General features: G+C 34.7%; 1 protein-coding gene across 11 annotated transcripts in view; it reads left to right on the top strand.

The window, feature by feature from the left end:
• NCOA3 (nuclear receptor coactivator 3) overlaps positions 1-17,042 on the top strand; it is an 83,869-nt gene that overhangs the window by 47,310 nt on the left and 19,517 nt on the right. For 8 of the 11 annotated variants that reach the window (XM_027473330.3, XM_027473328.3, XM_027473329.3 and 5 more), the window contains 6 exons: positions 8,132-8,207; positions 13,016-13,123; positions 13,803-13,975; positions 15,059-15,159; positions 16,081-16,255; positions 16,837-17,025. In XM_027473330.3, coding sequence (XP_027329131.1) covers positions 13,035-13,123; positions 13,803-13,975; positions 15,059-15,159; positions 16,081-16,255; positions 16,837-17,025 — 727 coding nt within the window. In that variant the 5' untranslated portion in view covers positions 8,132-8,207; positions 13,016-13,034. The remainder of the gene's footprint in view (positions 1-8,131; positions 8,208-13,015; positions 13,124-13,802; positions 13,976-15,058; positions 15,160-16,080; positions 16,256-16,836; positions 17,026-17,042) is intronic. The other 3 variants (XM_038166037.2, XM_038166035.2, XM_072026617.1) reach the window with 1 other exon arrangement.

The raw sequence follows: 17,042 nt of genomic DNA, 5'->3' as shown, positions 1-17,042 counted from the left end.
TCATACGCTGCAGACCCACAGCACCACTGGCAAGGCTTATTTCTCTCCATTAAATTGTGCATTACTCTGCTGCTAACATCAAGGTCTGTCTTTGAAGCACTGTAAAGAATAGAACCGAAAGAGTTCATTAAGCATTTTATTGTTTTCTAGGTGTCAGTGCAATGAACGTCTTAAGAGACAGGAGTTTTTCCAAGGTTAATATCGGAGACTAATTCATTAATTGTGTAACAAATTGCATTCTTATATATTAAAAACAAAATCCTAGGATGTTGTCTTGACACTAAAATAAAAGATTCTTGAAGCTGCACCACCGGCTGCATACTTTGTAGACCTAATGTTGTGTTATTCGTAAACATGCAAGGCAGACATCCTAGGGTTTTCTTTTCAGTAGTCAAAATCAAAGAGGGTCTTTCAGTTGATGGCTAGGATGTTCCATTACATTTTGAAGTTGACCTGATGCATTTAATGCTCAGGAATTTTCACGTCAGAGGTCTTTATGCTGAGGATAAGAACTTGCCTCACTTGGTCAGTCTGGCTGAAAATGGTTTCTTTCATAGAATCCACCCAACAAAAGGGGAGGTCTATCAGAAGTTTACAGTATCTCCCAGGAGACTGTATACAAATATAGAAACAATTATAGTTTACTGTTCCCCAGTACTTCCACAAAAGCAGAGTATGACAGAGCTGTATAGAAATCCTCACAGTCACCAGGACTGTCCCTTTCAGGGATTTGCAGTTTCCAGCTGCTGATGAAGTTCTGTGCCTCTTAATAGTGGGAGATTATTCAAGCACTGGGAAAATGGCAGATGAAGTTAGCAGGCTGATATGCCAAATGAATGGCGAGGTGATTAATGACTGTGCTGTTTAAGGCAATTGACCACCAACAAGATCACATTGGATCTCCCCAAATAAAGTATCCTAGAATAGAACTGGGGAAACAAAGGTATGATTAAAGCTTTTAGATAATTGCAAAAATTCTAGCTTGCTCATAGCTTCTAAGAGGCTTGCTTTTTAAATAAGGAGATATAAAAGGAATAATTAGATTTTATTTTCCACCTTTGCAGTTGTAATTAAAAATATTTTTTCCTCTGTGACTTCACACTTGAACATGTTTACTTCTTCAGATAAGAAGGTATCTTAACAGCCAATCTCCATGCCAACTGATTTGATGAATACTCTCAATTCACGTGCAAGAGTCAAAGACTAAATTGTAAATGCCAGGGATGAACAAACATTACTAATAATAGCTGTAGAAAATGCAACATATTCATCTGTTCTGAATGCTTTTATGAACATTACTTGCAGAGAAGTTCAAAAGCTGGCATTAAGCTTGGCATCTACTTGACAGAGATCACAAGTCAGAAACTGATAGTGTGGACAGTTAGTTTTCGATCCTGTCAAAACCAGTCAGTTTGTCCCTTTGTCTGAAGGTTTTTTGGTGTTAATAGAGATTTTCATCCAAATTTTATTTTGCAGCTGCAAAGTGACTTCTGTCTCTAAATTTCAGTTTCCAGTAGACAAGATTTTACAAAGAAATTGCTGCTATTTTGCCTAGTTTTTAATTGCTCCTTTGGAAAATTCTGACTTTGAATTGTTCTCATTCTAAACATCTTTTACATAAACTGTGGTTTCTGGAAAATGAGTAAGATTCTGCCATGAAAAGAGTCTGATTCAATTATAGCAATGCCATAGCACTAAGTGAGTTAATGCCATTTGTAATACTGTAGTTGTGTTTAAATTGTCTCCAGAATCCAGAAAGCAGTCTGCTTCTTGAGATTCTGGTAAGGTAAAATGCAGAACAGAAAAATTGCTTGCATATAATACATAAAAATGCATTTGAATCCAGTCAGAGTCTCAGGAAGGAGAATCAACTTGCTGACTGCATGTTCAGAGCTTCAGGAAAGGGAATTGGACTTGCTGATGTCTTGAGGAAAGACCATGTGTATTTAGTGAAACAAACTTGGTTGAATTGATTACACTTCCTGTTTTCACCAAGAACTTGAGCAGTACACTCTGTTTTTGAAGTGTCACAGTGTATACCTCCCAGAAAATGCTAACCATTGCTACTGAAATCTTGCAGGTTGAGTTCTAGTTCTAGTGAAACTATGTTTGGGAAGTTGCTTGCTTTCTTTTAAGGGAAAACTAATTTCTTAGTCATTATTACATTAAGGTAAGTGGTTGTGCGTCTTTTTCAGCTCATGCAGGAAAATATCTTTGTCACCCTATTATCTTACAGGAGCTACTGTAGTTTGTAAGAAGAAAAAAATGTGGTAATCGGCTAATTTACCTGAGCTTTAAGTAAGGATTTGTTTTTTCTCTCTAAGTATATTAATAAAAATGTTTTGCCAAGAATGCATGGTTAAATAAAATTGGACTGCTGTATATGACTTTCAGTGTTTCAAGAATAAGAACAAAAGCATTGGCTAAGCTGTGAAAACTAGGTTTTGTCAGTAGATTGTCTCTGGCCTTGAGTTCTGAAAGATTTGCAAAGTTTTTGCTTCAGTTTATAAAAAGAAATTGAGATCAAATGCACTATTTTTTTCCTAGTAAACTCAAATTGTATTTTAATGGTTTTATTCAATATTTAAGTGCCTCATCATTTTGCAGTTCTGTCTAGAAATCAGAAAGATATATTGGTCCATATTAAAATAATGAAAAAATATTAGTAAAAAAGCATGTTTTGCATTTTTTAAATAACAAGGTTGGTTAGATGTTTCAATAGAAGAGAGATGGTTCATATATTAAGAAAAAATACATGCGCACACACACACAAAGAGAACAAAAACCTGAAATCAACATCAATTTTCCCCTCCCTCCCAAGTACCCATGAGGCCTATGCTCTGAACAGCTTTGTCTCCTGAGAATTTCGAGGTTTTTTTTCAGCTTATGTTCTAGGTTCTATTTTATGATACAGCAATGCAATGTAAGTGTGTATATAAAGCTTAAATACTATATGGGTGGCCAAATTTTTCTGGAATATAGAAAGATACTTCTGAACTCTTCAGAATTTAATTTCAGTTAGGCAGAGAAAGATAGAGTATTAATTAAAATTCTTTCTCTAATGTGGAGTGCTTTACCTTTTTTTTAAATTTGATATATTAAGCTCATGAGAGGAAGAAAACTAATGAACTTTTTATCCTGTTTAGATCCAGTTTTAGATAGCTGTATCAAAGCAAATATCTCACCCTTGTAGACTTTGTCAGGCTTTACTACTACTACTCCCACTGAAGTCACATATTGGTGAGGCATGAAAGAAGCTTTCATCAGGTGAGTTAATGTATTCACATGAAAGCATAAAAGTTAGAGGTGGTTAAAAATAAATTATGTTTTCAGATTTATATGGTCCAACTCATATCTTCATGTTCTAAGGCTCTTAATTCTATTCCCAATTTACAGAGATTTTGTAGCTTGGATTAGTAATCCCAATTTAAATAATTTAGGATCTTATACTTCCCTTTTAACAAATTATGTGAATTAATTCAAATTTAATTCATAATTTAGATGACATCATAATATGTAGACGTGTTATATGCCTTAAATTCGTTTTAGTAACCTGTGAATTATATCATGTCTCATGGCATGGAGTCACTTTTGAATTAAGTCTGTGTAAATCTGGAAAGTGACTCTCCCTTGGTATTCTCTTGTGAGCTCTGGCAATGGCAATTTGTCCTGTAAATGGAGAACTTCATTAAAATTCTTCTCTCTCTCCCTCTCTCTCTCTCTCTCTCTCTTTTTTTTTTTTTTTTTTTTTTTTTTTTTTTTTTTTTTTTTAAGGATTTTGCTGCTGTTATCAGCAGTAAAGAGAATAGCACACTGGTCACAGCACAAGCTCTTTCCATAGCACCCACTATTTTGGCAAGAATGATGGGGAAGAAGTGTTTAAGTGTTTTCCACTTCTAGAATGTCAGTAAATATTAATATAAAACTCAAGCAGACCATATATATTTCAGTCAGCCAATGACTTGCCTGAGTTTCTTGTGTTGTGTCTGAATGTACAGGAAAGAATGGTGGTGGTGTGGTTTCTTGCCAGTTATGTAGTTACCACGTCTCATTATAGTAGCCCATACATCACATCCTGTCTCTTTGGTGGTATTTTTGCTCAGGATTCTTTCTTTAGATATATCCATAGCATTTTTTCTTTTTAATGTTAACTAAGTCTTCCAGATACAAGTTGGTAAGGACTTACCTATGTTAAAAACATTCTAAACCTGAGATACCAGCAGCTCTATTGACAGCCCAAACAACCACATACAGTACAGGGGCTTGGACATTAGTTGAGATGAAAGGCTCCTTTCAGCATCTTTCAGTCTCCTGTTGCAAGTGTCATGCAAGTAGATGGTGTGGCTGCGTCATGTCCAACTGCCTGTTACTTAAAAGAGCTATATCCCAATGAGAACAGCTTGCTAAGTGTAAGTTCAATACCTGTTTGCAGCTGGGTTATGAGGACAACATTTGTTCCGACTGCAGAGTGTGGCTCACACGTCACAGGTGAGCTGCTTTAACCACTTTAGCACAGTGCTGAAGCTGACAGGTGAGACATTATGCTGCAGAATACCTGGCAAATGGTCAAGGCAGAGGGATAAAGATTAGCCTTTTTTTGTGACAGTGAGTTCACTGGGACCCCTGTTTTTCTTCTGTTTTGTTATGACAGGATCTGAAATCTATTGTAGTGGCTAGCAAACACGGACGTATAGGAAACAAATTAACAAGTAATGACATTCCAAAAATAGAGCACACACATTATTTATCAGAGGAATATGAGAAGTACCAGGAGTGTGTTCCACCTCTGCCCATCCTTTAACTGAAAGTGCCCTGTCATTTTAATATATGCAAAGAGAACAAGGCTCAAGTTAATTGTCATGTCTTGAAAAAATGAGTCAAAGTGCGTAGTGCGTACTAAACGCAGCAGGGAAATTGGTAAATGAAACCTGACAAGGCCTGAAAAATTACAGTCTCCCTAAGATGGAACGTATAATATAAAAAGGATGTGTGCTGAGTTAAGATTGTTTAACATGTTGTAACAAGGTGTGCTTCATTGACTACCAGATTATAGATAGCACCTTTTATTTTTTTTAACTGACAGCCCTTATTCAGTGAAGTCTGTGTCTGAGTCAGTTATTTGTTATCTGGAAAATAGAGGCTGAGAGGGTGGGAGAAAAGGGGAGTGGAGAATGATGCAATCCATATGTTTTGGAATAGTGTTTTATTATCAGTTGTCGTACTGAGGAAAGTGCTAGATTTGGATAATGATGTATCAATACAATTAACAAAGTAATTTGCTTTTTCCTCCATAATGTGGGTGTAGCTGCTTTAGTCTTAAAGTATAGGCGAAAACTTAAAAGATAGGTGAAGCACAAAATAGTTACAGTACACCAAAAGCTCCACATTAACTCTGTACTTCAGTCTTATCTGTTTCTGTAGTTAGTTACACTCTGCTGTCGGTTCACAAAGCTGTGGTTAAGGTTCAGTAAGGTATTTTTTCCGTCTGCTTCTTTTTCCCCCCAGGAGGGTAAAAAAGATGTTGCTTTAACGTGCTATAGTCCACAGGATAGTGTGTTATATTTGATTTCCTTTTTAAGCAGGCATATGAATTATCTCTGAAACATTTAAGGAGGACCGAAGATGTAATCTTCTTTAGATCTTTCTAAAGGTAGCCATTGTGTTTACCTCATCTGGTACATTTGCCTATGAATGTGTCCTACTGTTGCTAGCTGTGCCACATACAATGATATGGTTTATCACTTGGCCATTCCATCCAAAGTCTAGTGTAATATTTCTGTAACGTTTCTTAAAAATCAGATTGAAAACAACCAATTTTAGACTTAGATTTTTTATCTGTGCTATGTTGAATGCCTAATTTCTACATGGTGTAAACTGAGAATCTCTGTAGCTCATCCTGAAAGTGGGGAAGGCAGCTGAAGGTCCGTACGTCGAACTCATTGACATCAAAATATGCCAAACAATGGCTTTGTTTGAACAGTCTTATTTTGGTTGAACCATTTTTAGTCAGGAAACAGTATGCTCATGTGTGGAAAGTGGTGCCAGTGTGGGGAGAGCTGATGGAGAAGCAACTGCACAGCCCCAAATGCCAGGCACTGTAGAGTAGCACTGGCTTTGAGACTGGCAATCGCTTGGTGCACTACTCTGCTTTGGTATAGGCACTCGGGGAACCCAAACTAATTCAGGTGAAGCAGAACAGAAAACAGTGTTGACATAAACAGTGTTGACATAAAATATTCTTTATATTTAAATTGTTATAAAGTTGGCTGTGACCTCATTACTCAGATGAGGAAGTATGGTTTTAGAGTAGGGATAGGGAATACTACTCTAGATGCTCTTTTAAATCCTTTAAGGGCCTTCCTGTGGGATTATTCAGGAGGTTTCTTTGCAGTTAATTTCTTGCAGTACTACTTTTAGAATTCTGATTCCATCATCTCTTTAAACAGCTCAGATTACTTACATCTATAGAAGGAATATTTACGAATATTCTAAAACTCATTTAAATAGTATTAATATTTTTGTGGGATTTTCAACTTTATGCTTTCTCAAGGTTCCTCTCTTTCCCCTTGCAGTTCCAGTCATACAGAATCCATTAGGTACTGGTGGGTCTTGATTCTCCTGCACACTTCTTCAAGTGATTTAGCACTATCAGATTCTCCTGCGTAGTTCAGCTTTCCAGTGAGACTCCTGTTTGTGATGTTGAACTACCGCCATTCTTGCACAGGCGTAGGCATCAGTTTATCAAGCTGCTCTAAAAATCTGAGGAAGAAAAAGCTTCACATCGCATTGAGCAGTGAATATAATTTATGCTACCTTTTTCCTTTGTAAACCCTGTGCAGTAGAGATATTAGCAAATAGCCTTTTTGCTGAGTATAAGACCACCCTAGGAAGCTAGGTGGCAAGCTGTAACTGAGTGCAGTATAGGACTGGTTAGCATTTTTATGGAAACGAGCAGCTGAAGGATTTAATTTTCCATCATGTCCAAACAAATGTTTCTGATACTTCATCTTAGGATTTCTTTTGATTTTTCTTCTTTCTGTGTGCTCTTATGTTCTGGTTTCCATGATTAGCAGAGGTTGATTTAGCATAAAATAGTGTTATAGACGTCTTTAATTAGTAGACAATTTACTCTTGATGCTTACTCTTATGTGACCACATTGTCAATCAACCTTCTAATTGGCAATTCAAAATAAAGCTACAATCAGTATTGTCAAAGGGATGGTTAAAACAGCAGATGAATGTGAATGCAACCAGTTGATAAGAAAAGCTTCAGTTTAATCTCTTAAGAAATGAGCTACTTGAATAGAACTCCTTTACCTGCCTGCTGGTTATTACCTATTAAGTAGTCTGGGTAGAAGTATCGGTTTTGAAACTCTTGCTTTTGGATAGGACTGTAGTGTGTGCTTACATGTGAATGTCTCATAAATATTTCCCAAGAGCAATTTATTTTTCTAATTAGCTTGAACAGCCTCTGCTTTACATAGTGCTTTAAGCAGTTTTCAGTAAATCAATTCAATCACGCAGCTGTTGTTTGAAACTTTTCCTAAGTTACCGTAATTCTCTGTAGAGACCCAGAATCTCACTAATTAGTACACTTAATCGTACCTTGTATAAAATGCATGATAATATGGATTACTCATTCCTAGAATTTCATAGAAAAACAGGGTAACAGAAAAACAAATGTTTGTAGCTTGGAAAACAGTTTGCTATTCTCATGTAACAGTGCAAAGCAGTATGTACAAGCTGACGCAGAGTGGCTAAGTGCTTAGTTTTGTACTTGCCAATCATAACTTTACAAAATATATATATTTTTAAATAGATTTTAAAGTTACTAAGATCAAACATCTACTTTTTTTTCCTCTTAAAGGAAAAAAAATGCATTTAAAATAAACATTTTCAGTTCTTTTAAGAAAGAAAATCTATCATACTAGTGGCATTTGTGATGTTGAGATTCAGATTTTTTTTAGAATACAGCAAAAATGACAGTTACAGTTAGTACAATTGAGTTATAATCTTTCACATTAAAATATCTGAATAATGAGTGCTTACTTTTTAAAAAGATTATTAATGTTAGATGAAATATTGAAAAGCAAACACTTTTTTCAGCTGTACAGCCTTTTTTGTTTTTCAGGATGTGACTTAAAATGACTTCTGATTCTGAAGGTCCTATGAAAAATATGCTGTGCTTGAATGTTTGCTAAGGACATGTAAGTTACCCATTTTATACTTGGACTATATGTACCTGAACAGTTATTTCTGTATCATTTTTAAAGCTGCATATTATGCATGTAAGTATATAAGAAGCATGGGGAGAGGGGAAGAGAAGGAGGAAAGAGAGGAGGAGAGGGAAAGAGAGCGAGAGAACCAAAGGCTTACTGCAATACTAACATAAAGGGAGTTTCTTGAGTTTGCTTTTGTGTGGACTCCTGTCCTTGTAAATGGGAATGTCAGTTGTTTCTGTGGTCAGTCTTGCAACAAAAGAAACTTTGGCTGGTTTGAATAATATTTTGAATCAGAATTTATCACTGGAAAGTTATCATGTTTTTTTTATATATATATGCTTTTAAGGAAAAAAAATATATTTTTTTTCTTAAGAATGGGGAGCAGCTGAATAGAATGTCTTTAGTTTTATTTACATAAAGTTAAATTTAATGATTTAGGACTTTCCTTAGCATAAACCAGTTTATTACAGTTTGCATCTTAAGAAGTATTCTGAATTATGTCTTGGTTTTTAGAAAGGAAGATTGTATTTAATACTTTAAAATTATGTACAATTAAAGAAATTCCAGGCCATCTTCATGATTCACTGAAAAGGACTGGTTTGATTTAATTTTTCATAATTGGCTTATTCTAGGGAATGCTAAGAGCCAGTTTATGCTTTTTCCCTAGTGAACTCTTGAAACAAGAAGTCAGCTCAGACATAAGAGCTTCCAAATGTGCTATATGCCACAAATACATATATTTACTATAGCAAAATGTTGATGGTTTCATGGGACTAAAAAAGTGCTAAAAGAGTGTATGCACTTAATACAATTTTATCTTGTGTGTGTGTGTATGGTCAACTATTTCAACTAAACAAATACAAAACCTAAATCTGAAGTATATAGTTTGGCTTCTGATAGGACAAAAGTTTCCCAGTTGCCATACCCTTTTTGGTAAATAGCTCTTTAACCAACTGAGAACACCGGGATAAGAAAGAACATAAGGGAAGTAGCACTTGAAGAAGCAAACGAGCGCACTGAAAGACAACATAGCAGAAATTAATGTTCTAAGTTAGGAGCATTCCAGTTTATGTGAGAGTGAGGGGAGTAAGACCAGGGAAGAAAAGATCACATCAGGCTGAAAACTTTCTGCTTAATGTACTCAGTACTTCTTAATGTGCTTTTGACTTGAATGCTCTCTAATAAATGGCTTTAGGAACTTTCTGAATTTCAAACATCTTATTGTTGACATGCTTACTGTTTTTTGATGGACCAGGACACAATTTTAGAATTTTTTAGCCTCTAAATATTGAAACTGGCAGGTTGAAAAGAGACAGTCTTCTGAATGCTGATGATTTCTTTAAATTCTGTTGGTTTGTCTTTTGAAATTTGTACATGTATTGTTGAAATGGATGGACTGTTAATTACTAGAACTGGTTTTATGTCGTGCAAAACAGTAGTGCTTCTTTTTTAACAGTCCATTTATGATTTTCATTGAAAAATTAATAGACCTACCATGTGAAAAGTATAAGGCAAGGGTAGAGACATAAGCACCTCATTAAAAGGGACTAATGCTTTTTCAAGACACGTTGATGAGCAAAAAGTTATTTGTTATTTTTTGTTTTCTTGATTCCCCATTTTGATGAGTGAGAAAAAACATGGAAAATATAAGATTATATGGGAAAAGGTAAATCTAGGGGTATTGCAAAAACAATTCTAGGATTTAATATTTTTAAATAGTCATGGAAGTTTGAAACATTTTCTCCAAATGTTGCTGCCTCTGGTTCCAATCCACAGGTGGATATAGGAACATTAGTATATAGTGGTTCATTACTGCTGCAGCTGAAGGAATTAATGTCTTTTTCTTTGAAGACATTAAACCATCTCTTATAACATCTTTTCTCAAATTTGCTTTAAGTATAAACTTAAAAGTTAGCAAACCAGTTGTCAGATTTTTTATGAAAGTCATTATTGTCATGCCTATCTTTCAGTTGTTCTGAGTAAGAATAATAATATATAATGAAAGATTATAATTCCTGTGCTTTAGGTAACTTATACTTATCTAAAGTTTCTTACACTTTCCTTGGTTTACATAGTAACCGAGCTATTTATTGTGTCAGATTAAGCTAACTTATAAATATCTTTTCATTAAGCAAATAAGAATTTCATTGTGCAATACTTTTCTAAAAATAAATAAATAAATAAAGCTTTCCTTAAGTCAGATTGTGCAATATAAGCAGTAGAGTCTTTCTAGCACCATTTTTATAGCTAGCATTACAGATGCAAGAGCCAGAAATTGTGCTTTTAACTTAGCTCAGAAAATAGGTTTACGAAGGTGGTTATATTAAACTTCTTTTATTTCAGTGGTAAAAATGCATTAACTTTTGAAAACTGTTTCAGAGTGGTCTTCTAAACATAATGGGTAGCATAAAAAAAATAATGAATCCCTCTGTCCCTCAAATAGATTTATTTTTCAAAAATCTCTTTAGCCCATTAGAAATTACAGGTTTTTATTCAATAGATAAAGGTAATATCTGATATCTTTTAACTGGTGATTTGTTTCATTATTAACTCACTCAATAATGGCTTCTTTTGCTAAGATGTCCTGTAGCAGGAAGATTAGTTTGACTATTAACCATTTGTACTGTAAATCCACGCATATTGGAAAGCAGCTGCTAGATTTTCCTTAGCTAAGCAGTTGTTGTAGATGTTATGTACCTTCTCAGGAATACCTCTGGAAAGGTATTCTTAGGGGAAAGAAAAGGCATGGGCAGGGCACTCTGCAGCTCCAGGATGGAAGAAGTAATGCAAGCTACTTGGGTATAACAGTAGGGAAACGAGCTACACCACTTACCAAGTTTTTTCTTCCTTCTTCAAGCTTCTATTTGTAGGCACTTAACGTTTTTCTTGAATACAAGTGCTGTGATGTGTATCATATTTCTGAGACAAAACATAGTAACTTTGTTTTCTATTTAATCCTATGCTGAATTCGATACCTGTCAATACAGGTAGATGCCAAACCAGAAATGGCATTTCCATTCTAAATCACTTAATGCAACCCAAATTACATTCCATTGAAATGCCAAAAATCAAGCTATCCAAGCTTGGTTTTTCCACTATTTAATACAGTTTCAATCTTTCTTCCTCTTAAATAGAATCATTTGCTCTTAGCTTCAGACATACTTGCTGTGCCCACACCCTTCCTGAGCCATCCTTGAATCTTATTATAGCTTGGCTCATCCTCTCTCTCGCTGCAATAGCTCTTCGTGCTGCAGCATCGCACTTTGCTTGGGAATGCAGCTGCGGGAGGGGAGAAGCACCAATCCTGATCCTCGGGTGCGTGTGTCACCCACAGCCTGAGCATGAGCTCCACGGGCATAAGACCCTGTGAGTCTGTTCTGTCCTGAGCCTCCACTTTGGAGAATCGGCCGCTTTTTGCGTTATCGTAGCTTGTTTATATAATTTGGTTTTGAAACTACTTGTTCAGCTGAGCAGCTTTTCATTCAGCTGCTTAATTGAAGAAAATACCATTCATGCTGCTGTTTAGCAATATACTGTCATCTAGCGGTGTAATTGTGTACTTTAAGCAAGGTGGGCTGCTATTTTCCCTGCGTTTAGGAATTTTTACCCTGGAGAAATACCTGATTGAATAACAGTCCTCAGGCTTGCCTTTTGATCTACCCTGTCTTATCCATCCTGGTTTTGTATCAAGGAGTTAGCTGTTACACCAACTTCATATCTGTGCAGTCCTTGCTATAGTTGTGGAGTTAGGCATCTTCTGTAATAGTTTGTTTCAAATGCAAGATTATACTTTACAGTTATTTTTAATTTTCCTGTGATTTACAAAGTATGTTACCCTTCCTGTCCTAGTGCATATCACTTGGAATGAGACTTGGTTATCAATATGACTTTATGTTAAACATTTGCTTAGCTGCTAAGAGTGCTTTAAATGTATGCCAGTCTACTTCTGAACTGTGCAAATCTGCAAGAGCAATTCAGTGTATCCTCCTCAGTGCAGTCAGCAAACCTTTCAAGTCTTCAAAGGTCAGTATTGCTGTAGGAAGAATGTCCCCAATTCTCTGTCTGTAGCTGACATAAAATGGGAACAGTATCAACTGCTGCAAGCAACCCCTCTGCTGCTTCACAAAAGTATGGTCTTGTGGGTCTTTCCCTTTCAGTTTGCTCCTCTTAAGTTGTAGTATTTTTTGCCACAAAAAGCTGGTAAGCAAAAACCAAATTAGTACATCAGAAGCAATGCAAACACCTCTCTTTTTTCTTTAGATGGCTTGTCCTGGAAGCACTTTGTTTACTAGATGTCTTTTCAAGGCTATATTCCATTTTAGTTCCTTTATTGTTTTATTTGTAAAGAAACCAATTTCTTATCAAGTTTTCTAGCGTATATTAAAACACTGAGAATCTTACTGTTTTCAGACAAATTGGAGCTATACAGTCATTCCTGTTCTATGGTGCAAAGCTTTAAACATCTCTGAAAATGGGAAAAATTATTTCAGCATATATAGAATACAGATTACTCATACTAATTTATACTGTGAAATTAAATGCATTTTTTTTACATTTAGTCTTGCTGACATTGATGCAAAGTTTTGTAAACCTATATTTTGGTGAAATAGATTTAAAAAAATTGTAACCAGATGTATATTTTTAACAGTAAAATGGTAGATGGATTTTCAGTTATAAATAAATAAATGAAGACTCAGTTCTATAGATAAAAATAAGTTTTCTGGATAAGTTCTCTACATTTTATACTTTTATTTTGAGAGGTTCATTCACAATTCTTATTGTATTGCTTTTAGTTGCTGATGTGTGGTCAGGATGAGTGGATTAGGAGAAAACTCCTTAGATAGCTTGGCCAATGAGTCAAGGAAGCGCAAGCCATTGCCTTGTGATACCCCAGGTGCAAGGTAGGTGTATAGAGACTACTTTGTTTCTTTTGCTATGTGTTTGTTTGTTTTACTATCTGAAAAGTTTTCATTGCACTTTTGAGAATGTTTTTTCTAAGCATTGTGTTCAGTTGAAACATTGTTAGGCCAGTTTTTGTTGTGAAGATGCACAGCTTTACTATTATGTGTAGATCTGCCAAAGCTTATGAACTACACTCAGTAGTTAGTCTCTTGCTAAATCTTATTGGAGTGGATGTTTAAGGAGTCACTGTTTGAAGCTGTGATAGCAAGACAAAAGAAGAAAAACTTGTTGCTTCACAGTAATTACAGAGGCAGCATCTTATATCTGGTAATTGATTTGCAGGCCTCATTTCAGATGGTGACTATTTTCAATATATGACAACAGAATATCACAGAAGGATTTTTTTTGATGAATAACTTCATGCCCCCTTAAGATAAATTGATACTTAAGATTATTAAAAACAAAACAAATAAAAAAAAAGGCAAAACAAACAAACAAACAAACAGCAACATACCAAAACACACACATACCCCGTTAGATTTGTGTTTGCTAGAAGAATGACTACTACTTAGGTTTAATAGATAGGTGTTACAAGAAGTACATTGAAGTTCAGTGTGAGCATACAGCCGGTGTGCATGATGGAATATAAGTATATTTAATAACGTTTTTGATTCCTAGTCTGACCTGCAGTGGTGAGAAGCGTCGGCGTGAGCAGGAAAGCAAATACATTGAAGAATTGGCTGAACTGATATCTGCTAATCTGAGTGACATTGATAATTTCAATGTCAAACCAGACAAATGTGCTATTTTAAAAGAAACCGTGAGACAGATTCGACAGATAAAAGAGCAAGGTACAGTTCCCTGCTAAGCCAAACAAACAATTTCATTTTCTTGTGATTCCTCGTTCAAAGGGAAAGACTAAGTAGTATAATACATATATTTTGAAATAGGTATATGCAAAAAAAAAAAAAAAAGGAAATTCATAGTGATGGAATATATATGTATTCTATATATATATTTATATATATATTTCACATGACTATATATATACATATTAATATATATATTTTAAATGACTAGCCTACCAAGTGTCGACAATACATATTTCCTTTGAACAGTAGATTCTTGTTTCAAATCAAGTGAGCTATGTTGTGTATTTTGCCCGTCCTGCTAATTTACCACAATTTTGAATACGTTAAAACAATTCTAAAAAGATGCCTTGACATCTGTTTTAAGATATTTCTAATGCAATTGCGTGTACTCTTATATAATAATTGTTTCATTATACAGCTTAGTATGCGATAACACAGAACAAAGCTTACTGTTTGTTTCCTGTAATTCTCCTGCTTGATGTGGATGCCCATTGCACCTTTGCCTGCAACCAAATTTATCATTTAGGATATTTTGATCCTTAAAATATAATTTTATTCATATATATACATATTCATACAGACAGATTTGTGTGCTCACAAACACATATATTAACACTACCAATGACTGTTCATAGAACAGTTGTGATAGCATTTGAGGACTGTGACCAGTGATGATGAGATAATCAAAATAAAATCAGAAAGATGTGCCAAAAAGTCTGTTTAATGGACATTGAAAGATTCATCAAGCATTCATCAGACATATGATCCCGGAAGCAGCAGAAGAAATACTGTTCACAAAACAGAGTGATGGTTGCTTTGATCCACCTTTTAACTGTCAAGTCAATTTTTGTGAGCAAAGGGTTTGATATTATGTAGCCATGACATTTATTCTGGTCATAAGCAATGCGCACTATTTGAGATCTCCTCTCTCAGTGTTTTTTTTAGCGTTGTTGTTTTTTTTTAAAATTATTATTTATTTATTTACTTCTCAGAATCTGGCTAGTAATATTAAAAATATAGTTTCATACGAAATGTTGCTTTATGGAAACATCTGATTTTCAGGAAAAGCTGTTTCTAATGATGATGATGTTCAGAAAGCTGATGTGTCTTCTACGGGTCAAGGAGTTATTGATAAGGATTCCTTGGGACCTCTTTTATTACAGGCAAGTACAAACTAGGTACCTGGTAAATCCCTATGGAAAAAAAGATATTTAGAGCAGCTGAAAGTATTACAATAGAGTCTGCAATGCTATAGTGATATAGTATGCAAGAACTATATGGAACTATGAAAGGATCAGAAATAAAATCCATTGTTTTTTCTTATTTTTGCTGAAATAATTTGTAGAATGAAAGAAAAGAATAACCTTTGGCCTTTTCTTGTATTCTTGTGCTTTACTTTTTCTGGCAGTCATTAGCAAATTACTACTAAAGCAGGGCTTAGCCATAAAAGGAATATTTTCCCTTAGCTTTAAGGAGTGTCCATTAAAATAAATGGATGAGGTTTTACAGAGACTAGGGGTCTGTGATGTATTTTGATGTTTGTGTTTCTAAAATGTGGAGCATCTTCAACAAATGCTGCTATCAAGCATAATAATCTAAGAAAAAGCATGTTTGAAACTATCATTTTGAATAAAAAATTAATTTTTCTTTCAGTTAAGAACATACAGTATTTTAACAAACGGATAGACTCTCTGTTACCTTGTCACTTGTTGGTGGAAATGTCTTCATGGTCAGGTCTTACTACTTGTTTCTACTGAATTTCTTTGTATTTGAGTTTGCCAGCTATTGAAATAATGTTATGAATTCATTATCTTGGGTTCAGATAAAGAAAGAATAAAACATGAAAGCTGGATATCACTATGAAAAATCTCAATTGAATAATAAATGAATAGATTGATTTTGGATATTGAAATCATTTCTTAACAGGCACAATTTTCTGAGCAGAAAAGATTGAAAATTTAGTACTACCAGTGAAAAGAAATGCATATATTATAATTTGACATTTAGCACCTGCATAATTTTTAAACTAAATTATGTTCAGAATTTTGCAGTCTTATATGGTCTATTGTCACATTGATATTTAGGCATTGGATGGTTTCCTGTTTGTTGTAAATCGAGATGGGAACATAGTATTTGTGTCAGAAAATGTCACACAGTATTTGCAATATAAACAAGAAGATCTGGTAAATACAAGCGTCTATGGTATCCTGCATGAAGAGGACCGGAAGGACTTCCTTAAAAACTTACCAAAATCTTCAGGTAATGAAAGTTGACTTACTATACTGTCATTAGACTATTTGAAAATAATCAGAGAAGGAAAAAAACAAACACCTAAGTAACTTGTAACGGATAACCTCACAAAACAATTTACTTTTGCAAAGGAAGTTTGACTCCAAAAGTATATTAATTTTGAAAAAAATGTTAGTACGTTCTTAATAATGCACAAAATTAAAATATTCTTAATAAGCACACCACTAGAAATAAATGTGCTGGAAATTCACACTGTACTCTAGCCTTTTCAATTTGTTTACCTGTAACTTAAAACAAGCGTACTAAAAGAACACATTTTGTGTAGCTCCAGGGCTAGCTGAAGGAACTGCTTGTTTTTTAAATCTGGGAATGAGTTTTCAGCTGTCTTTCAAGTAAGAGTGAAAGTATCATATTAAGGAAAGAGTTTTTTTAATTTAACTTGGCTCACAATATTACTATTCCCAAGGTATAGAACTGATGGTATATTGAGTACATTTCAAAATTCTTTAATTTCTGTAATCTAGTAACAAGGTATCTAAGTTAAGAAAAATATAGAAAATCATTATAAACCCATACTGTGTTCTTTTAAGTTAACGGTGTTGCTTGGACCAATGAAACACCTAGACAGAAGAGCCATACATTTAATTGCCGGATGATGGTGAAAACTTCTCATGATCTTTTGGAAGATGTAGGCAGCCATCAGGATACACGTCAGAGATACGAAACAATGCAGTGTTTTGCTTTATCTCAGCCAAGAGCTATGATGGAAGAGGGGGAAGGTAGGAAATTTTATTCA

The sequence above is a fragment of the Anas platyrhynchos genome, chromosome 21 (genome assembly GCF_047663525.1).
Source record: "Anas platyrhynchos isolate ZD024472 breed Pekin duck chromosome 21, IASCAAS_PekinDuck_T2T, whole genome shotgun sequence".
Lineage (NCBI taxonomy): Eukaryota > Metazoa > Chordata > Aves > Anseriformes > Anatidae > Anas > Anas platyrhynchos.
The sequence above is the reverse complement of the archived record's forward strand: the minus strand, read 5'-3'. Positions and strand labels throughout refer to the sequence as shown.